The sequence below is a fragment of the Euleptes europaea genome, chromosome 10, assembly GCF_029931775.1.
Source record: "Euleptes europaea isolate rEulEur1 chromosome 10, rEulEur1.hap1, whole genome shotgun sequence".
Lineage (NCBI taxonomy): Eukaryota > Metazoa > Chordata > Lepidosauria > Squamata > Sphaerodactylidae > Euleptes > Euleptes europaea.
The window spans coordinates 45,035,428-45,058,209 of record NC_079321.1 but is presented as its reverse complement, the minus strand read 5'-3'; the positions used below and the strand labels follow the sequence as shown (position 1 = coordinate 45,058,209).

The following is a 22,782-nucleotide window of genomic DNA, read 5'->3' as shown; positions in this document are numbered from 1 at the left end:
GCCTAGTTCATATGTTTTGGTACTGTATGTAAGTGTAGAACCTAAATAGTCAAGATTCACAGAGCTGGAATCTAGCACATACCATCTCCTATAAAATAAGAAAGGAAGGTTCATTTCAAATTATCAGGGTTTGCTCTTTTTGTCGTTTACAATTTTTGCTATTTGAGCTGGAGCCCAACCATATGTAAAAGAAAGCCCCCCCCCAAACGAATAATAGTGTGAAGCCAGCAATAGCTTGCTTGAGTCATCAACAGATTGCCTGGAACTACTGCAACAGGTGCTTGGGAAGGGATGTGTTATTTCTCTTCAAGGATGTGGGGGTGATTTCCAGAGGAGAAAAACAATTAAAGATTGGCCTTCAAGAACACACAGCAACAAATTCCACTTTCAGAACAGCATGCCATGATGTCATTGCAATGGTTTAGATGCAATTCTGAACCTTAGAAGTATCAATTGTGCAGTGCAGAAATCATACACTTTCCCTACAGCAGTGATGCTTTCAAGGACTCGCTGAAGCTCACACAGGAATCTGAGCCGTCAACTAATGTTGGGTATTTCTCGATTTTCATTGTTAAGAACCTGATAGGTATCAAAATGCTTCCTTTCTTTCTGGGTACTAGTAATTTAATTTTAGAAAGGATTCCTCAGCTGTTTTCATGGAGGCTATATTTTACTCTATCTTTTGAGGTGGTTAACAACAGTGTCCATGAGACTGCAATGAACCAGGGTTAAATGCAGGGTCATGTGAACACTGTTTCCAAGAAACCCTCCTGGAAAGTTATAGAGAAAATTAAGGGTTTTTTAAAAAGTCCCCCCCCCTTATGGTGGGAGTCAGAGTTAGGCATGTTGAAGAGGTAAAAACCTACAGCAGGCATTTGTTTCCAGGAGCAATTCAACTACAGGGGCAAGAACACTGTGTTCTCCTCCGAGCCTCTTCTCCAAGATGGAGAGAATAACGTCTCATTAAACGTTGTGTCTTTAAATTTTTAAAGAGGTCGGTACTGCCTCTTTATGTGTTTTTTGGCAGCTTGTGGAGGCTGAGGCCTCCTTCTCCCACTCACTGAGGATGAGACAGCAAAAGATGTGCAGAACGGTCTGGATGAACTTTTGGAAAGGCAAGATTCTCCACTCTAAGGATAGCTTTCTTGGGAACAGGAGGTTAGTACAACAGCTGCCACCTATTTCCTGATGGCTGAACTAAGAAGAAAGAAAGAAATGAATGTTCCACCAAACAACCCCTCACACACACACACACACACACACACACACACACACAGAGTTTCTACAAAGGTTATGTATATACATAAGTACCACAAAGTCGTAACTAACTTATGGCAACTCCAGAAAGGGGCTTTCAAGGCAAGTAAGAAGCAGACGTGGTTTGCCATTGCCTTCTTCTACAGAGTCTAGTGTTGGCAGGTTCCCCCTGGCCACCAGCGGGTGATGGGCGGATAGGACTGGCAGATCCAGGTTGGGAAACTCCTGTAGATTAGGGGATGGAGCCCGGGGAGGACAAGGACCTCTGTGGGGTATAATGCCAAAGAGTCCACCCTCTAAAGCATCCATTTTATCCAGGGGAACTGATGTCTCTAGTCTGGAGATGAGCTGTAATTCCAGGGGATCCCCAGGTCCTACCTGGAGGCTGGCATCCTTAACAGAGTCTTCATTGGTGGCCTCCCATCCGACCCTGCTTAGCTTCCGAGAGCTGATGAGATCTTGTCATACGATGCTGCTCTCCCTCCCTCCTACTAAACTTGCCTGCATTTAATGCCATCTCAGCTAGGTAGTGGAGCAAGCACATTGCAGGGTGGCATGGCTTGTGTGGTTGCATGATTATGGGTTTGAAGTTATGGGTGTTGAGTACGGAGGGGCACTGTGTGGACCTGAGTAGCCTAAGGGTCTTGCCTTTATTCTTTTTGCTTTGCTCATCCCCTGCTGTGTGCAACCCAAATGCAAGGCTCAACTGGTTAGATAGATAGATGAAGTAAAACCAGACCAAAGACAGTAGCTTATATATAATGTGATATATCCCCAGGCTCTCATGGAAAACTACCTTTTCTCCTAAGAAAGGCAAATGGGAGAACAAGCTAAAGCATCCTACTTTTAGTATGGGGGTTAGACCAGCGGCTGGCAACTAATGACGGTCAGTCCAAATATGACCCTTCTGATGAGTCCTACCCGCTCTCTCCTTTGCCAACCCAAGTTCTCCCACTCTCACACACATATTTTAACTTGCCAGAAAGAACTATTTTAGGATGCCCTGGCAACTTCCATAGCATTCAGCTGCATGACCCTTCCACACCTGCTCTGTGAATCCTCCCCTTCCCCCAATAAGTTTTAACTAGAGCATAACAAATGCAGCGCTATAATTAGAGAGGGATGATACAGTCTTCTACATGTGTTGTGACAAGCTACCTTGCATTCTGCCTTAAAGGATAATGTGTCAGACTGCCTTCAAGGCAGCAGTACGGGCCAGCGGGCTAAAATGCAGGCACACCGTGACACAAGAAAGGTGCCATATAATTAGGATCCTCTTTCTGCCTGAATGCATTTTTGCCATTTTCTTCAATGGCGCGGCATTGTTTTCCTTGCCAGGAAAATAGGTAAGCAGGGTTTTGTTTACTTCAGATGGCTAATGTGTTTTTATTTATAACGCGACTGCTAATGAAGCTGACTGAGAGAGTTTCAGAACGTGAAGGAAATTAATTTTAAAATGCATACACTCACAAACTTCCTCCCCCCCCCTCCACATGCACACATATGCATACACACAGACTACGCTATTCAAACCTAGCACTTTCTCACTGGGGGAAAAATTGACATGTTAAAACTAGAAGAAGAAGAGTTGGTTTTTATATGCTGACTTTCTCTACCACTTAAGGAAGAATCAAACCGGCTTACATTCACCTTCCCTCCCTCTCCCCCACAACAGACACCCTGAGAGGTAGGTGGGGCTGAGAGAGCTCTAACAGATTTGTGACTAGCCCAAGGTCACCCAGCTGGCTTCATGTGTAGGAGTGGGGAAACAAATCCAGTTCACCAGATTAGCCTCCGCCGCTCATGTGGAGGAGTGGGGAATCAAACCCGGTTCTCCAGATCAGACTCCTCCGCTCCAAACCACTGCTCTTAACCACTACACCACACTAGAACAGTATCAAGCAACAAGGACCAGAGAGCGGCAAAATGCTGCAATTAGTATCAGTCACATGGAGAGCCACAGCAAGCCGATAAGAACATGAAAAGAGTTGTCTGATCTAAGCCACAACCTGAAGAGCCAAGCACTGGGCTGTTCTGTATTACCCTTTCTGAAAAGCTCTTGCTCATATGAAAAGCAGCACAAGAAGCTAGCATGGAGGGAATGGCCCCAGCAAGAACAAAATTGCTGTGTGTGAACTGGCTGAGTAGGGCCGAGGACAGGACATGGTACAGTCCAGGCGTAGTGAACACAAGAACCTAAGAAAAACCCTGCTGGAAGAGACCAGCAGTCCATCTAGTCCCATCCTGCCTCACACAGTGTCCAACCGGTTCCTCTGGAGGGCCAACAACAGGGCACAGAGGCCGAGGCCTTGCCCTGAGGTTGCCTCCTGCTACTGGGATTCAGAGGCTGACTGGCTCAGAATGTGGAGGTTCCCTTTCATCACCGTGGCTAGGAGCCATGGATAGACCTCTCCTCCATGAATCTACCAGATCCCTTTATAAACCCTGTTTAACGACTCGATGGAGATCCTGCAGCCGCTTGGCTCCTGCAGCCTCTTGGTCTTCAGTTGACCGTCACTGGGAGGTGGCAGAATCAGCAGGCACATAGACAGCACTACAGCAGGTGGTCTCCCATCCAACATGCCAGCCCTTATTCCACTGCCTCCCACTGACGGTTGCTAGGAGGGAACTGGGGCTTTCCTCTGACTTGGCCTATGCAATGACCATTTGCTGCCCTCCATCCCAACAAACTGGTTGCTGCTGTGTGAGTCTAAAGAGTTTCTTTGAATTGTGAATATAATCAGGCGTGATATGTTGGGAGTTTGTTTTAATTCTGACATTCAGTGTCCTAGCAATGCTATTATCTTGGAATCACTGTTTGCTAATGATATGGACTGGTTGAAAGCTGTTGCTAAATTTCTTGCACATGCTTTAAATAGTTGTAATATTCAATGATTTATTGATTTCCCCTTTTTTCCAAATTCTACCAACCCTATGGTTGAAGGGATAGGAAATAATAAAATAAATATTGTCAGTCAGTCATTTATTAATAAGGCACATAGCCAGTCATATACAGAATAGAATCGTCATCAGTTGTTTAAAATCCCCTCGATATGAAAACAAGAAATTCTAAATATAAAAGTATAAAATACATAAATACAAGTATAAAAAGTATAAAATACATAAAATCCTAAGAGGGCATTACTATGAACATAGGTAGTAAGACATGCAATTTGTGCCTAATTTTGCATGCAGCAGGGCAAAATTTGGCAGTGTCAATGGTAACCCTTGGATTTTCATCCAAGAACAGCTTCCTTGCCCAAATCATTGAATATAATCAGATGTATACGTTGCCACTATAGGTTTATTCAGGAAAAAACCCAAACAAAACCCTCGTAGGCAACAAAAACATTTAATGTTCATATCATTGATTGTTATTTGATATGAAGCTGACTTCAGCAATTAGCTGAGTTGCACAAAATGGTACCTTCTTGCTGATTTGACTTTGCTTTTGCAAGAACCATGATTTGATGTATATTTGAGCAGACTCTGCATGATCCCAAACCCAGTATGGCTCTTTAGATTTAAGCCCATTTAGCCCCACTTAAGTCAACTGAAGTTGATGCAACCTTGAGCACTGAACGTACCGCCATTCAAAAGAATAAACAAAACGTGTGCCCTGTTTGTTATGCAATCCCAGTTGTTGTGTTGATCCAAGGTGGGGATGTAGTCTCGCATCTTTGTTTAGTGCCCATCTGCCTCAGCTTCCCTTTCTGGGTCCAATGACCCAGAGGATAAGCCATCAACACCAGAGTTTCTAGTCTCCCTCTACAGCCATGGATGGCAGCATCTGGATTCCTGCACTATCTGGTAGGGATGTTGGTTGCTATTACTTTTGGGGGTCCTAGGAATATCAGCTGAAGCTACTGGCATTTCAGTTCCTCACTATACTGTCCATGGCCAGGAAAACACATGACAAAAACTTTATCTTTGGGGAAGGGGTGTGGCTCAGTGGAAGCACATCTGCTTGGCATGCATAAGGTACCAGGTTCAGCAGCTGGCATCTCAAGTTTAAAAGATCTGGTGGTTGGTGATGTGAAAGACCTCCATCCGGGACACTAGGGAACTGCTGCCAGTCACAGTAGACAATTGTGACCAATGCTCTGATTCAGTATAAGGCAGCTTAATGTGTTCCTCTTCAGCAAATTTTCATTTTAATATGTAGAGCAAAAATCTCCACCACTGTTTCATGCATTGACTAAACTTCCAGCAAGCTTTTCCCTTTCTGTTTAAAAAGCTTATGTACTGGACAGTTGTCACACTTCCACTTTTGTCCTCCAACAAAATGATCAATAAGCTTGCCTAAAAGACAATCAGAAAAATGTCATTTTGCTGACAACACGTCTTCCGTCCTAAATCTCCCTACAGCCCACAACACCCCCTTTTTTTGCACTAGCTATCTTTTTAAAAGCTAAAAAGCTCAGTGACCTATACTTCTGAAGCTTCAAGCTGAAATACTGGTTCATATACCAAGAGAGGGGGGAAAAGTCTCCCTGCAAGCAGCGAGCACTGGAAATTTTAAAAGGTAGTTCAGCTTTGAAGAATTCAAGGTGATTCTGTAAAGCTCCATCTGTATAAACTTAGGCCTCTTCTTCCCGTGGCACAGGTACGTTTGGGCCCCCTTTTCACCGACAATGACAAGAGGTAATTTAACAAGCCGAAAAGATGGCCTTTTGAAGTTCTGGAAACTAAACACAGATGGGGAAATTGTATGAAGCTAACAGACCCACAGTCATAGTACCTAATAAATGTGGACTAATGTTTTATATTACCACTCATCTATCCCACAGCAAGTGTGTCATCGCATTTCCCTGCAGACCTTCTGAGATAACTACATGCTCTACGGCCACTTCCTGTTAAAGTACTAGCTGGAAAGAACAGCTAATCTACATGTTCCTCATACATATTAATTACTCTATTCGACTTGACAATGATGCTTTAAAAATAACCTTGTTGGATGTTTCATTACATTTAATAATGAATAGTAGTTAGGTGAAGTATTCGTCTGTTGCTTCAAGGTACACAGAATATTCACAGAAATGGGGGGGATGTCCTTAGGTTTGGAAAGAATGCTTTTTCTGGGAGTGGGGATCTGCCATGATCAAAGGACAGGAAAAGATGTGGAACTAAGGGAGGCCTGGCTGGATCATACCATATTTTAAATGTCTGACTATCTGAATGACATTTCCTGAACACATTTGGATAAAAGTATTCACCAGATGAAATGAAGAAGAAGAGTTGGTTTTTATATGCCGACTTTATCACTTAAGGAAGAATCAAACCGGCTTACTCTCCCTCCCCATAACAGACACCCTGTGAGGTAGGTGGGGCTGAGAGAGCTATAAGAAATCTGTGACCAGCCCAAGGTCACTCAGATGGCTTCATATGTAGGAGTGGGGAAACCAACCCAGTTCACCAGATTAGGGCCCGCTGCTCATGTGGAGGAGTGGGGGAATCAAACCTGGTTCTCCAGATTAGAGTCCATCAACATTATGGGAAAAGAGTCATTTTTTCTATCCTCATTTGTTTTTGTCTTTAGACTGGGTTGATATGTTTGGGGGGTAGGATGGAAGGGGTGGCATAAAAAGGTTACTATTCATCATTGTCTATTTACCACATTAGAATCCTGCTACTGAGGAGCTTACCCATGGGGCAGCATGCATGAGGCTTATCTTAGCTGCCCAACAATTATTTTTGGTAGATCAAGTTGAGAGGCAGTGGCTTGTCCTAAGCCACTGGGGAATTCCCCGCGACTGAGTAGGGATTTGTTTATCTTGCACTTTTTCGCAGTGCTCTAGATGTTGCAATGACCTAAGCTTCAAAGGCTGCAATCCCAAGAATACTTTCCTGAGAGTGAGCCCCTTGAAATAAAGTGGAACTTACTTCTGAGTAGACCTGCTTAGAATTGCTAACCATGCAGTTTTAAGTAGCTATACCCTTCTAAGCCCCTCGAACACAATGGGCTTAGAAGGATATACGGTAACTTTGCTTAAAGCCCATTGATTTTAATTGCCTTAAAAAGGTATAACTCTGTTTAGGTTTGTACTGTTTCTAGTAGAAGGATGGCTGAGAATACAGAACTCCATGAATCTGGACAGGAATATTGCTTCTTTCATTTGCACTGAACCCTATATTTACATTTATAGATTTTATTGGAAGCAGTTTTGATGCTAGGCTACATCCAAACATTCACCAATGAATACACACAGGAACCACATATGAAAAATAGTAGCCTAGATCATTTTAACTGTATACTTTGAAGCAGCAACCCACAATGTAAACACACTGAGTTTGTTTTTCCATTTTCAAGGCAAAAGAAAGCATTAATGACACCAGTTATTTCACTGAGTTCTTTCAATAGTTTAATTTTCATTAGAAAGGAATTGCAGCAACACTCCTGCATCAAAGTTTAATCACAAAGCTTTCCTGAATTGTTGCCATACTTGGCAAAAAATTCATGAGACTGCACAAAGGACAAGGCTTGGAGGCTGGTATCAGAATATATTAGTTATGCAGTAAACAAAATTGTTAAAATCAAATTTTGCTAGTAATTAATGAGGACAGATTTTGGCATACAGCATCTTACTCTGTCCTTCATCCATACAAGATATTTTCTCAGCCATTTGTTAAGAGGAACATACAGACTGAGAAGCTGTGGATAGAAAATGTCTTTTGTAAACTCATGCTTGCATTATAACAAAATATTGTGGATCTGGTTTGGTTTAATTGCTGTTTTAGAATGTAGGGGAGGTAGGGAATACATCATACTTAAGATACACAACTGTCAAAAAGCAGGATATTAAACTTCAAAATAATTTTGTAGAGTTGAAATAATGAATGAGTACTCACTGATGTTTTAAAGCAGTAATTCCCAAGCCTGGTTTTGTGATATCTGAAAATGTTTTATCTTGCTTTGTGCAAAATATAATTTCAAATTTATTTATTCTGTTTAGGAGGAAGGATGTGTGTGTCACACAATCAAACAAAGAATAGCAGCATGTTGTAACACCAAAAAGTTTAGGAATTACTGATCTCAATGACTGAGGAGCACTGGCCCCTTTTACAAACATGGGAACTGATTTCCCCAAGGATTACTTTCTCTGCTTCCTCTTGGCAGGACAGTTAGGTGGGAAAGAAACCTAGGAGATAGACTCTTCTGATGCATTTGGAAATATATTCACATTTATTCCTGCCAGTGTGGGACTGCAACTTGCGGAAATGACTGCCAAACTGTCATGGGGTTATGTGTGTGATGGGTGCCTGTACAAAATGCTTTGCTTTTTAGAATTTTATGAACACAGTTTGTTGTGCCTGCCTGAGTTGTTATTTTAGTGATATTCATAGCCACGTGACCCAAACACCCCAAGCGAATGAATAATTTGTTCTAAAGAGGAATAACAAGAAGAGGGAACCAACCAAATAGCTCTTGAACTCAACGATAGAGGTGCTAGGAATGGAGGAACCAAATATCACTTCAAAGTCAGTGGTAAAAGTTGCACTGGCAGTACCTGTTCCAAGTGCCCTTTCAGAATAACAGGGACAGTTTCCAAGTGGCACGGGCAGAAGCGAGGTTGCTGCTGCTGGCACTGACCCCCCCACCCCTACGTGAATTTGGGACAGATCATGAACTGATGCGTATTTGCAGGCTTTGTGATCTGGATCTTGCATGGGGCCTTCAGGCTCTTGTCCACAAGTTTTACCAAACATCTATAGGGACAAAGGCCAGACCAGTGGGTGCAATCCTGCTCTGACCGTATATGCAGTCACTATCCCCAGATCATGGCTTGTAAAGAGCCCTATCATGTGTCATGTCAAAGCAAAAGTTACAAGCATTATTATAGGCAAAGGAGAAAATATGAAATGAAAAAAAATGAGCATGGTTTACAAATAAAAGAGGATCAACTAAAAAAATGTAGCAATTATTTTTTAGTGTAACACATGTATCTGTCTTTTAACAGCCTGATCCATATTCTAGCGCAGGTCTAAATACTGAGATGTAAACAGACCTAAACTTTTCAACATCTGTGAACTTTGCAATGAAATCACAAACATTTGCCATAGGTCATCCACTGCAACACGAGATCTAGCTGCATGAGCAACACTGGACAGACAAAGTATTGATGTGCACTTCTAAGCATATGAACCAAATCTTAAGGAAACAGACCACAAATCCGATTAGGGATCTCTGTCTCTCTCTCACTTAAAGTAAACTATTTGCCTTAACAACTGGGAATAGTAACATGATAAGAAAACCACAGAAAAGTCAGACAGAAAAGTCACACACAACCCAAATAACAAGGAAAATACTATTTTGTTTTTCTTCACACACAGTTTAGGCCATTGTACATCCCTATTTTACATTTGTTGCTTATTGCAATTATCTAGCCATGGCTCACAACAGAAGAAGAAGAGTTGGTTTTTATACCCTGCTATTCTCTACCTTTAAAGTGTCTCAAAGGGGCTTATAATCACCTTCCCTTCCTCTCCCCCCCACCACAATAGGCACCTTGTGAGATAGGTGGGGCTCTCAGAGAGTTCTGAGAGAACTGTGACTAGCCCAAGGTCACCCAGCAGGGTTCATGTGGAGGAGTGGGAAAACCAACCCAGTTCACCAGATTAGTGTCCACCGCTCATGTGGAGGAGCGGGGAATCAAACCCGGTTCTCCAGATTAGAGTCTGCCACTCTTAACCACTACTCCACGCTGGCTAGTGTTAACCTCTTAGACAGGATTGGATCTCAGGCTGATTCACAATTCAGTACCAAGGAACTTGGATTCACTTAAATTTGTACTGCCACCAAAAACCAGGACACAAATGTAAGGCCCAGTGATTTCAACATAACTCATGGTGCACTGTTTTTAGATCAGAACGTTAGTCCTGCTGGCTAACTTCATATACACACTTAAACTGAATAGGGCTTATCACACCCAATAGACATGTCCCATTTAACATAAAATGCTCTCATTTTGCAAAAACGCAGTATTCACCACATAGGCTGAAAACAACATACACTGTAAACACAACCTGTGCAATATATGTGCAGAACACACAAATTATCACCACCGTCATAACCAGTAGCATCCTGTTAGGACCTTTATACCACTTATAGCATTACCTTGTTCAAATGCCCCAGAAAAATACTTTTATTTTATACTCGCTTATTGAATACCAGCATGCTAATAAAAAGACAACAACACTGTAGCAGAATTCCATAACGAACCAGAATTAGTGCTTTTGATGTATCGTGACTTTGAACTGTTTTAGCTTTGAATTTTGCATAACTCCACTACAGAAAAACACTAATTATCCAGGGGGTATGATGCCAAAAGAGGTGGGGGAGAGGAATTATTAAGAAATCCAGTGAATTGCTTCTTTTGGCTTTTTAATGTTTCATTTGAAAATATTATTAAATTCTGCAAAGTAATTCTCCCACCCCAACATATTCAGCTACACAAAAAACACATTGCCATTAAAGTATAAAGGCAGTTCAGTCATACCTTATTATGTGTCTGTGTTTGTCCAACCAATATAAGGATATTTGATGAGATAATAGATAGGCAGAAATTTATTAGAATTATTGACCTCTCAGATCTGATGTACCTGTCCAAGTAAGCACATACAACAAAACGTTTTCTAAATGCTTTGCATACCAATATTGTACATTCTCATTAAAAGTAAGCCAACATTATTATAAGACCCCTTCTTTTGCTGAAGTGAAAGGCTCACACTTTTTAAAATGTGTACTACTGAGTAAGATAGTTAAGAGCATTACATTAAAAAAGGAGTTGAAACAAGTACTCTATTATGGTAAAGGCATTAGTGGCTGCAATCTGGAGCCCTTCATATTTGTAGCCCAACATGTTGAAATTTGAAGCCTGCATAATTTCGTTCAGTATAGGTGTTTATGAGTGGCTGAAGTCTGCTGGGAACTGATTTTGTACAACCTATCTTGACTTGATCTTGTGTACAAACTAATTGGACTTCCTTTCTAAGCTCCACCTCATCTGCTCCCACAAGAGGAGCTTCAAGGATCACGGCCTCTGTCTACTATGCAGTAGGGGATATTGGAGCATATGGACAACACACTGAAATCCAACATTGTTAGGTTTATATGGCAATTGACCCGTCTCCAAACTTAAAGAACCCTTATTAGGTTTAGTTTAATGTACTGATTAATCATAACTGTAGACTGTGTTTACTAAATAATCTATGTACTGAAGAAAGAATATAATCTGATTCATTGCCAAACAGTTGAGTCTTGAATGAATTTAAGTGGTAACTAATAGGACTGTCCAAACTATAACAAACTTTGGTTTCTAATTCACTTGGAAAATTAATTTTGGAACTAATTTTAGGATAAATGACAAATATTAGAAATAACTCTTTTTGTTGGATTTTTAGAGATATTGCTTACAAACTGCAAATTCTGATGGGAGCTTTGGGTAATTGAAGCCTCTGAAATTGAAGTACAGATTGAACATCCCTTATCCGGACATTCGATATCCAGGCTGATCCGAAAATAGGACTTTTTCAGCAGACATGCAGGCATTACTCACAGGCCCTCAGCAGTGCCATTGATGGTCCAGTGTACACAAAATTATTAAAAATGTTGTTTAAAATTACATTCAGGCTTTATGTATAAAGTATATATAAAAATAAATGAATTTCATGTTTAGACGGGTCCCACCCCCAAGATATCTCATTATGTATATGCAAAAAGTCCAAAATATTCCAAAATTTGGAAAGCTCCAAAATATGGACCACTTCTGCTCCCAAGTGGTCCGGATAAGGGATACTCAATCTGTAACACACGTTTAGATTGTTTTTCGCATGTTAGTTCAGAGATGATGTATAGGCCAACAGGTCACGAGGCCTTCAAACCTTCTGTACCAGCAGAAAAGTTGATGCTCCAGAATTATTCCACAAATTCCTACCTTTAGTATAGTGAAATGATATAATAGAAAATGGAGTGGTACCTTTCTGGGGTACTATGCTTTGGACAAGAAATAAACTGTAACTTTTGCAGCCTGTTACTGCTGACTGTTCCATAGGAGATTAAAGATTTGGTGAAAAGAGAACCCATGCCTGATATGATGGTCAATATTCCTTTTGCCAATGTATTTATGTGGTCTAAAACATATATTGAGATATTCATATCTAAATGGGAGGCCTTCCACTAATAGAAGTCTCTTCTATCATGGAAGGGCTCCTTCGCTCATGAGATGAGTTTTCCAATGGGAGAATCTCCCTCTAATGAATTGCGAGCAGAAGCACACCTTTGGAATCAACCCAGTATACACATATCAGATTAAATAAATCAAAACTATTCCTATGCATATTAGTGCCAGGGCCAAAAGTATACAAACTGGAATCCATCTGACTACACAGGCACAACACTAATATTTATTATCTAATGTGTGTTAGTAATAGTCTTGCTTCAAGTTCTTGCACCATATAGTCATGAACAGTGAACAATCTCATTTTTGCAATTTTTTTAAAAATGAAGTATGTGGCCAAAATGAGTTCAGATTGATCCTGGGTTTTCAGTGCTTTAGGAAGCTGCTGTGAGGTCTTTCTGGACTGCTTTGCTGGGCACAATGACCATGTGATCAGTTCAAACCAAATATATAAAACCTCCATCTTTTCTAAGAAAAACATTGTACATTGAATAAAGGCTTTTTTTTTTTTTGCTTTCTTTACTCCATGGGAGTAATTTCTCAGGAAAGGGAAAACAAATCAATCTGCCACAGAAAACCTTTACTGATACTTCATCTGTCCTTGCAAAAGCAAAATGTAGCCTTGAGACCTCCCTACTTTAAATTATTAGCCTGTTCTACAATCCAGTTGAGTCCAAGGATCGAAGCCAATACATATTGATGGACAGCAATGCAAGCGATGCTTTTTGACCAGGTTTGGATCAACCAGAAAGATGTTAGGCTTCCCAGGGGCCTTCCTTACATTAAACCCGGAATGGCCAACAGGCAGTCTGTGGGTTGAGTCTGGTCCCCAAAGCAATTGTTTCTGTCTACTGACTTTAAATCAAAGCGTGGTAGAAGCTTGCTTTACTCCTGAGCGAGAAGTATAAAAGTGCAAAATATTCTACCCTTCAAGGTAACATTGGGGGGGGGGGTGCTCTGCATGGCCCTGCCATGCCTGAATGCATTTGCACCATAAGTTTGAACTCCTTAATGTTAGCTGTAACTTTATTACTGTAAACTAGGGTTTTTTAATGCCTAATAAAGGTGATGATGGTAACCCAGGGGGTTAGCTTGTGTGATACTGGACACTTCCATCTCCTGGGCCATTGTCTGGTGCAAAGAAGCACCCAGGTTATCACTGCATTAAAGAAAACTCACTCTCAATCAGGATTTATTACGGATGTTCTAATAATCAATATTTTAGTCCATCTCTTTGTTATAATGCATCCATGACTACTAGCAGTACATTCAACATTGTTTTTCCTTCTGTATTTTAAAATAATTTCAATATGCTCAGTTTGTTCATATGTCAGGGAGATGGTTAGCTGTAACCATAACATTTTCATTTTTCCATTCACTGGTTTATTCACCTTTCCCTCTCTAACAAGGAATAGCTAATCTCATTCCAAATGGAATTTTGCCTTGGCATGAATGTGATCAATAGACCACTTCACACAATCAACTTTGTTTTGATGTTATGAACCTCAAGGATACATCAGAATAGAGAATTTCTTGTGGAACAAGAACCCCACAAACACAGCTAACATGCAGAAACTGCCACGAGAAAATCCTACTTCACTTGACACATTCTTGATGTGAATGAATCCTGGGGACACTCAAGGACCATTGTGTTAAGACCAAATCGAACAGGTGAAGCTGCCCTGTAATAGAACTGTTATCCAGGACCTTTTTGAGTGGTAAGCAAGATCAGCATTTGATTGTGTCATTGAATGAAAGGGAAATTGGAAGCAATTGGGGGAAAATTTGAATCTTGGAGTAGCTGTCATTCAACTGCTTCTTTAGAGATAAGTCTCTTATTCGAGATATTTTTACCATAATGAAGAGAGTAACTCCAACCCAAACCCCCATATATACTCTGATACACATGAAATTCTTATGAATGTGGGCTTTCCCAGCTGAAGGGTTCCACATATCCCTCTCCACTGAAATGAATGGGGATATTCTTGAAGATGATGGAGCTCTGAATGTGTGCATTGAGGTCCTAATTCTCACAATGATTGGTTGGGTGAAAGCATACATCATTCATGATGAGCAAAATAGGACTTTTGGTCACTAGTAAGTCAGGATGAAATAGAAAACTTTCCATTCTAATCAGCTTTATTTATAAATTCTAAGGAATTATTAACAACTCTTCCATAAGATGCTTTTAAATGATAAAGATAGAAAAGTTTCTTTAATATCCCCTGAATTCTGGATAATAGTACATTGCTACATAACCACACAAGTCAACTACATACCTCCATAGTGCTGCATAGACAACTGCTAGGGTAACCAAAGCCAAGCATGAAAGGCCACTGCCTACTATAAGAGTAACTGAGGGTGCACCAGATGATTCCATGATCTGTGGGTCATAACAAAGATTTATCAGATAAAATCATGTTTCAGTAACTAAAGAATGAAACCAAAACAGGGCAGCTGCACATCTAACTTGGAAACGAACCACCATTTCACAGATACAGCTAACACAGCCTACCACTATCAACTTTAGCCTCAGCTCAGGCTGCTCGTGCCTGTGAGGCCTAGGTACCTATAGCATACCCAGTATTCCTGCTGGCCTTAGTGTTTTAATATTTTACTCCACCAATAAACAAAAAATAGGAATAGTAAAGGGAATAGGAGAGTTATCAGTTTAACAGGAGACCATAACGTTTGCTAACTTTTAAATAATTACAGTATTTTGAAATATAATTTAAAACAATATCCTCCTAACGGAGAGAAGCATAACTTGGGTCCATTCTCACAAATTACGTAGTACCTAATTTCTTATAAAAAACCAAAGCCCAATATGAAACTTTCTGACTTTACAATAAGTTGGCCTTCAAACCAGTATTCATATTTCTTGTGTTTCTGAACAGGGAAAAGAAATACTAAGTTCACAACAAATTGTATATATCATTTGAAAGATATGGGCATTAAAAATATGGCACTTCTGAGGATTCATATTTATAAGAGATGAAAAATAAATGACCTTGAGGCAGAAAAGCATTATTTTATGCTATAAAGTACCTCCCCCCACCCAAAAAAAATGCTTCCCTCAGACACAAGCATTCTTGGTTGTAAAATGTACATGGAATTTCCTAATGCTAATAAAACAATTAGACCTAGAAGTCTGTAATGATTTCAATAGGACGCCACTTGATTTAGCACTATGCTACCGAAAGGCTTCACATCTCCACTTTAAATTATATTTTATCAAGGCATGATTTGTCATCCAAGCAAGACAAAACATATATCTTACCCTATTTTTTAATGCTTACTGCAGCCAAGCACTTCTTGTTTACTACTAAGAGAATCTCCGACAGTATACTTAAACTACTTTCATATCCCTATCCATATATACTTTTTATTTAGGGCATACTAGAATGTTTCTCTTATAAGCTGTCAACAGAGAGAACAGATTCCCAGTACTGAAAATGCCCAACGCAGAACTGCAATCTGTTTAACTAGAGTAGCTAGGTCTCTCGTTCTGCTAGCAACAATGAAAAACCTTGCACATTCCTCTTAGTGGGGGAGGGGTACTAAATGAATAATTATTAAGTAGGAAATTCTTTTCACCTAATACAGTTGCAAAGTTTCCTTTGTGAAAACAGGAGCTGATAGACCCTGGAACTAATTATTATATCTAAAAATCTGTAATTCATTTCCATGAGCTAAGAGCCACTCATAGATAATAGAACAGACAGGCTTTTTCTCAACCTACAACATTTATACATTTCCTTCTTCCAGGCATCCATCTGAAATATCTCTGGGGTTAATGATGGACACATAAAAATTCTCCCAGCCTTTAGATTAAACTCAGATTCCTCCCCCCTCCCTTTACTTACTATTTCTCTAGGTTGCTGAGCCAAAATGGCGAAGGTAGAGAGACGATCACATAAGCATTTTGTATGGGATGCATCGGTAAGCACAGTTTTACATCCCTGGGTAGACCAGGTTCCCAAAGAGTCGTTCCTGCAAGAGAAGAGAGAGAAAGAGAGAGAGAAAGGAGGAGAGAGAGAGAGGGAGGGAGGGAGAGAGGGAGGGAGAGAGATGGGGGGGGGAGAGAGACAGAGAGACAAGAGAGAAAGAGAAAATCGGGATAATTACGGCTGACGGTCAATTCCTCGAAGAGCAAAAAAAAAAAAAAAGCAGTTTAATTGAGAGCAGAGCCTAGCGTGGTTCCCGGACAGAAGAGATCTACTTGTTGTTGAATAGGACTTAATTTAGATGCATCCCCAGCTGTACAGTAATGCAGCGGGGGAGGGGGGAGGCGGAGAGGGAGAGGGAGAGGGGGGGGAAGGAGGCAGCTCCGCCGCGCGGTGAGCTGTCCAGAGCTCCGGGTGCTGAAACCACCGCCGGCTCCGGCAGCCGCTCGCAGCCCCCAATGGATGCGCGTTTGATTTAAATGCAGATGGCTCCGATATCTTTGTCTGGTTAACGCAGGTTGGGTTGGACGGTTCTGCCCCCCCCACCCCCCCGCCTTCTGGCTGTTTTTTTTTTTTTTTTTAAAGTGGTTGTTGCCGGAGATATTTTGTCCCTCTTGTTGGTTTTGGAGGTTCAGCCTTGCGGATTTCGCCCTGGAAACGGGCGGCCGCCTGCGAGACCTACTCCAGCGCTCGCTCGCTGGCTGGCTCCGGCAGAGAGGTGGATTTCAGCGCGGCGCTACCTCGCCAAAGAGACACCCGCTCGCCCTCCAGACATCACTCCGTCCAACTCGCCCTTTCTTCCTCCCTCCCCTTCATTTTGGTGGTGGGGAAAGGTGTGTGTGTGTGTGTGTGTGTGTGTGTTGGGGGGGGGGTCAACAGGAGCGAAGGGATGGTTTGCCGGGGGCTGGTCCGTCCCCGACCCCTTCCCGTTAAAAATAAATAAATAAATCCCTGCTTTGATTAGCCATTTGGCAGTACAAAAGCCCCTTCTCCAACTCTCCCCAGCAGAACGATCCAATGGTATCAGCCCACGTTTTCCTTGTGCGGAGAAAAAGAGCAAAGGGGAGGGGGGAGTGGAATAATCTTTCATTTCACCAAAGGGTCTGGGGGCGGGGGTCTTACAAAGGAGAATTGTTTAGTTTCCCCTAAATTGAGATTGTTTTCACGTATTTTGTGTTCCCAGCATTAGAAATCTTTTATTTCCTTCTCTCCCCCCCCACCCCAGGCTTCGCACAGGCACTCCCCGCCCCCCAACCAAACTTCATATTCATGTGCTGCCTAAGAAATCTATGCGCCGAGATGGCAGGAGCTCTGCCTCCCGCAACGCCACACACTGGCAATTTCACCCTAGGGCACCGTAAAGGCTTGAAAGTCAGGGGAAGAGGGAGGGGTAATAGTTTCACCTTCAAACCCTGTAAACTTCCTTTGAAACGCCTGTTCGTTTCACTGTATGCGGGGAGTTTTCCTGCATTGGCCATTCCTGCTTCAAAGTGCAAATCATGCAGGGGGTATCCTGCGCCGTATGCTCTCGGTACTCTGTAAGCTCAACACTTGCCATTACAGATGTCTTCAAAGACGTTTTATAGATAACGCCCCCCCCCAAAAAAAAAGGCCCGGTCAAAGAAAGCCCCCCAAAGCCATGCTATTAAAAATCTCTTTCAGGATCCTACCCAGTTTAGTCCAAAGAATCTCTCTCTCTCTCTCTCTCTCTCTCTCTCTCTCTCACACACACACACACACACAGTTCCTTTGCATGAGAGAGAGAGAGAAATCAGAAATGTACCTGCTACTGATTAACCTCACAAATGTATTTGATTAGTTCTCCTGGATCTTGTATTGTGACGCGCCGCTAAAGCCAAATGAAATACATGTATCAGGAGTGATTAAATATTAAAGACGGAGCTTAAAGGAAGCTGATGGGGCTTAACACAGAAAGGCTCCGTTCTGCATTCTGAGACACACTTAATATGCTCCGGGGCCGACTGGCCATGGGAACTACTAGGCAGCTGCCGGATGGGCGGGTTGGCTGAGAGCTGTCATTTCCAGGACGTAATTAGTGCAGCTGAGATGGATTTCATGATTGCTGCCATACAGGAGCCCAAGCCTCCCTTCACCCCTTAATGACGTCGCAGGCATGCAAGCCCTGGGTGTGCAGTGTGTTGCCAGCAGCGGGGCAGAAGGAAGCGGAGGACACACACAGGCTGTTTTGGCTTCCTACCTGCGAAAGAAAATGTAACCTGGGCCACCAACCAGCTTGCGAATCAGTCAGACCTAAGTAAGTGAATGCCATTAGCTGCCACACAAAGGGGGCATTCACACGCGCCAAATACTGCTCTTTCAGTTCACTTCCAATGCACTTTGCAGATGGATTTTATTGTGTGAATTGGCAAAATCCACTTGCAAACTATTGTTAAAGCGCATTGAAAGTGTATTGAAAGTGCAGTATTCAGTATGTGTGAAAGACATTTAGGCACATACAGCATTTTGTGTACACACAACATTCTGTTTGTTTTCTCTGCCTCTGCCATGATGCACTGGAGACCCTTTCTGGCATGCCCCCTGGGTTTTGGAGATGGCTTGTCTGATGGTACACAGTTGAAAACGGACGGTCAAGAAATTGTGTTGGCTGCGCTGAATTCACCATGCGGGCTCTTTGGATAAGGGCCCCTCATTTCAACAGAGTTAAGGCCTAATTGATGTCCCTTTTGTGGCATGGCAAAGTCACACTCTGCGGAAAGGAATTCCCTCCCTCTGCAGAACCTGCTCTGATGGATCCAACCCTTCGTCTCATTAACAACAAAAATATCATCACTGAGGTTGCTTGGATCTTGAAGTTGTTTCCCATGCCAGCACTGGAGGCTTTGACGGAGGGATGGCATTAGCCCAGCCCATATGTTAGATTTCTGATGGAACATGAAAGCCAACGACAAAAACGTGGTTTTACATTGACGACCGCATGGCAATGGTAACATAAATTGGACCCAAATTAGCTTCAGTGTTATGCACTTGCCCCGTCATTTATTTGGTATGAGCAGGGTACATGCCAGACATTGGCTTGGATTCCCTGGAAATTTCTGGCGACAGAAAAGATTTCCATTAGCAGAGTTTGACTTTCTTGCCTTCCTGTTCCTGCTGCAAAACACCATTGAAACACTGTTCCTGGGGGGCACGAGGAAGACACACACCCCTGGTTCAGCATGCAGGGAGAATTAGAGGTTTGCAGCAGCAAGGGGGATAGGCAAAAACTATTTGTAGAAATTCTCCAACAGATCCAAGCCACAGAAGAGATGCTCTTCTGGCCCACAGGATCCACAAATGCAACACAACATTTATTATTTATTTAGCATTTCCACATGCATTGTCAGTAATGTGCAAGATAACCCAGTATGCAGTCAAATGCCAAATTAACCAGCATGTGGAAAGGGAAAACGATAGAATAATTTCAAAAGAAATGGAAAGGCTATCTTGATTATGCTAACTTGAAAGTATAGAACAAGAGTTTTTTTTTTCCTGCTGAGGGGTAAAAAGCAAATATAAGATTAAAATAGAAGCACTAGACAAGGTTTATAATGTTAGAAATCAGAGCTTTGGAATTTTGAATAATTAGAAGACTAATAGAAAGCTTATATACACATAGATGAAGTAATGTGTGATGTATGCTATCATTTAAAATTGTTAATTAGTTTCCCTAGAAACAGCCCAATCTGTATGCGAATGGGTAAGTGTATGTGCATGTTTATGTCAAATTTGAAAATGTTAATAAAAAGCATTTTTTTAAAAAACCCGGTATGTAAGCAAGAATTATCCTGATATGACAAAGTTGGGGGAAGAGGGGAGACTGAGAAGCCACTTGTTAAATGTGTGGATGAATCGTCAGCTGACCGAGAAACGCTTTTCATCACTGCATTTCCCCTGACAACACAAGCTGGAGCACAAGGTCCAGGATTCCCAGGTTATCTTAACTGGTATGCGTTCAACTGAATTGTAAGATGATTTTCTGAAATGCTGCTCCAGCAGAGATCAACAACACAGAAGTGGGGAAAAGAGACTAGAAGCTATCCACAGTTTAAATGGTGCAAATCAAGAGACCTCCTCTGCTGGTATGCCCAGGTCTTTTTCTATTAGAGCATTATTAAACGAGTCAATCACATTAGTTTTGCATGAGTGCTATTATGCACCTAGCACTGAGAGTGCACTGTGAAAGTCCTACTGAAATGAACAGGGCATGCCCAGCAGCTGTTATTGGAAGATTGTACACACTGTTATTTCCTGACTGGAGAGTCCTAACATGTTCTTGATAAGATCTTCTTTATCTCCTAAAGAATAGCAATGAAAATGACTGCATTTAGGCCACAATTTCACACCACACACAGGCAATGGGTGTCAAACTGGAAGCACCCAGCACAACAAAGAGCAAAAATATTAAAACAACCACAGAAGAAAAAGGATGGATCCAACCCATCCAGGTATCAATGGAAGGAATTTCTGTGCATGCTCTCTCTCTCTCTTTCTCTCTGTCTTTGTTTCCTATCTCCACCTCTAATTGCCCTTGTAACCCTTGAAATCTACCCAGAAATTGCTTATTTTGGGAGAGGCTGTTTTGGGACTGCCACGAGAGGAAACAACTCGGCTCTGCTTTGGATGTAAGCCAAGTCCACAAAATGACACATAGTTAAATTGTGGAACTCCCTGCCCCAAGATGTGGTGATGGCTGCTAACTTTGAAGGCTTTACGAAGGGAGTGGACTTGTTCATGGAGGATAGGGCAATCCATTGCTACTAATCAAAATAAATACTAGTTATGATGCATACTTATTCTCTCCAGTATCAGAGGAGAATGCCTATTATATTAGGTGCTGTGGAACACAGGTAGGATGCTGCTGAAATTGTCTTGTTTGGGGGCTTCCTAGAGGCACCTGGTTGGTCACTGTGTGAACAGATTGCTGGACCTTGGTCTGATCCAGCATGGCTTTTCTTATTTCTTATGTTCTTACCAGTGCAGGGGGGGGGGGGTCAGACATCCATGCCATCTCCTTTATTTTAAGGTCACAATCATAACATTGTTTAAAACACACATACACATACAGCCCGTCCTGAATATCTTACTGGATAATTTTTCCTTACTTGCCTTTTGGGAATGCCTGATGTTAAGACTGACCCAGATGGGCATGGAGGGAACATATTGTCAACCATTCATCTTTTACAACTATTATTGTTCATTTGGTATCTGATCACTCTGAGCAGTTTGTCCTAAAGTGACTGGGATCAGGACCTATGATACAGAAGGGCTGGAGATGTTTACTCAGAAGGGCTGGAGATGTTTACTCAGAGGAGGCTAAATTGTTTCAAGATGGTCCCTCCAGACTCTGTTCATGAACCCATAAAGGCTTGAGAAAGGTGATGCCTCCCAGCTCAGGAGTATGTGTGTGCATGCATTTGTAGGGAGAAATAGCAATTTTGAGTTGAAGAAGAGTTGGTTTTTATATGCTGACTTTCTCTACCTTTTAAGGAGAATCAAACTGGCTTACAATCTCCTTCCCTTCATCTCCCCACAACAGACACCTTGTGAGGTAGGTGGGGATGAGAGAGTTCAGAGAACTGTGACTAGTCCAAGGTCACCCAGCTGGCTTCATGTGTAGGAAACCAACCCACTTCATCAGATTAGAGGCCGCCACTCATGTGGAGAAGTGGGGAATCAAACCTGGTTCTCCAGATCAGAGTCCATCGCTCCTAACCACCACACCATGCTGGAAAGAAGACAGAGACAGAGACTCTGACAGTTGGCCAACGCACCACTGGAATGCGGGATCTCTGTTTCTGAGGATCTGATGATGGGTTACTCTGTAAGGAGTTTCTCTGACCCAGGTTCAAATCCCCCTCTGCCACGGAGACTCACTGGGTGATTTTGGGCGAATTACACTCTAACCTACCTCATAGGGTTGTTGCTCCGAGGACAAAATGGGAAAGAAAAGAATGGTGTTGCAAGCTGCTTTGGATCCTCATTGGGGAGAAAACCGGAGTATAAAAAATCTAAAAAATTTGTTAATAAGGTAAATAGTCCAAAAATGCAGTAAGTTGCCAATGCTTTCTTGTCCAAAGGGACCAACCCAAGAAGCGGTACACCAGAAACTTCTTGCCACTTGGGAAAGCAGGGGAGAACGCAACAGTGGTATTTGGCAGGGAAAATTCTATATTTGGTGAATGGTATTACTATTTTTTTGCATGACTAGCACTTAAAAAAAAGAATACAACTTGTGAATTTTTTTTAGAAAGCAACACTAGACAGACATTCATGACGTACTTTTAGAAAGTAGTACCAGACAGACATTTGTGATGTTTTTTAAAACATGACTTGTTAAACTGTACACATTTGACAAATGTACTAGCTACAATGATAAATAA

The 22,782-nt window shown here is 41.9% G+C and overlaps 1 protein-coding gene across 6 annotated transcripts in view; it reads right to left on the bottom strand.

The window, feature by feature from the left end:
• ADGRB3 (adhesion G protein-coupled receptor B3) overlaps positions 1-22,782 on the bottom strand; it is a 576,088-nt gene that overhangs the window by 129,058 nt on the left and 424,248 nt on the right. For all 6 annotated transcript variants that reach the window (XM_056856072.1, XM_056856071.1, XM_056856073.1 and 3 more), the window contains 3 exons: positions 16,301-16,427; positions 14,714-14,817; positions 10,755-10,857 (listed from right to left, as the gene is read on the bottom strand). In XM_056856072.1, coding sequence (XP_056712050.1) covers positions 10,755-10,857; positions 14,714-14,817; positions 16,301-16,427 — 334 coding nt within the window. The remainder of the gene's footprint in view (positions 1-10,754; positions 10,858-14,713; positions 14,818-16,300; positions 16,428-22,782) is intronic.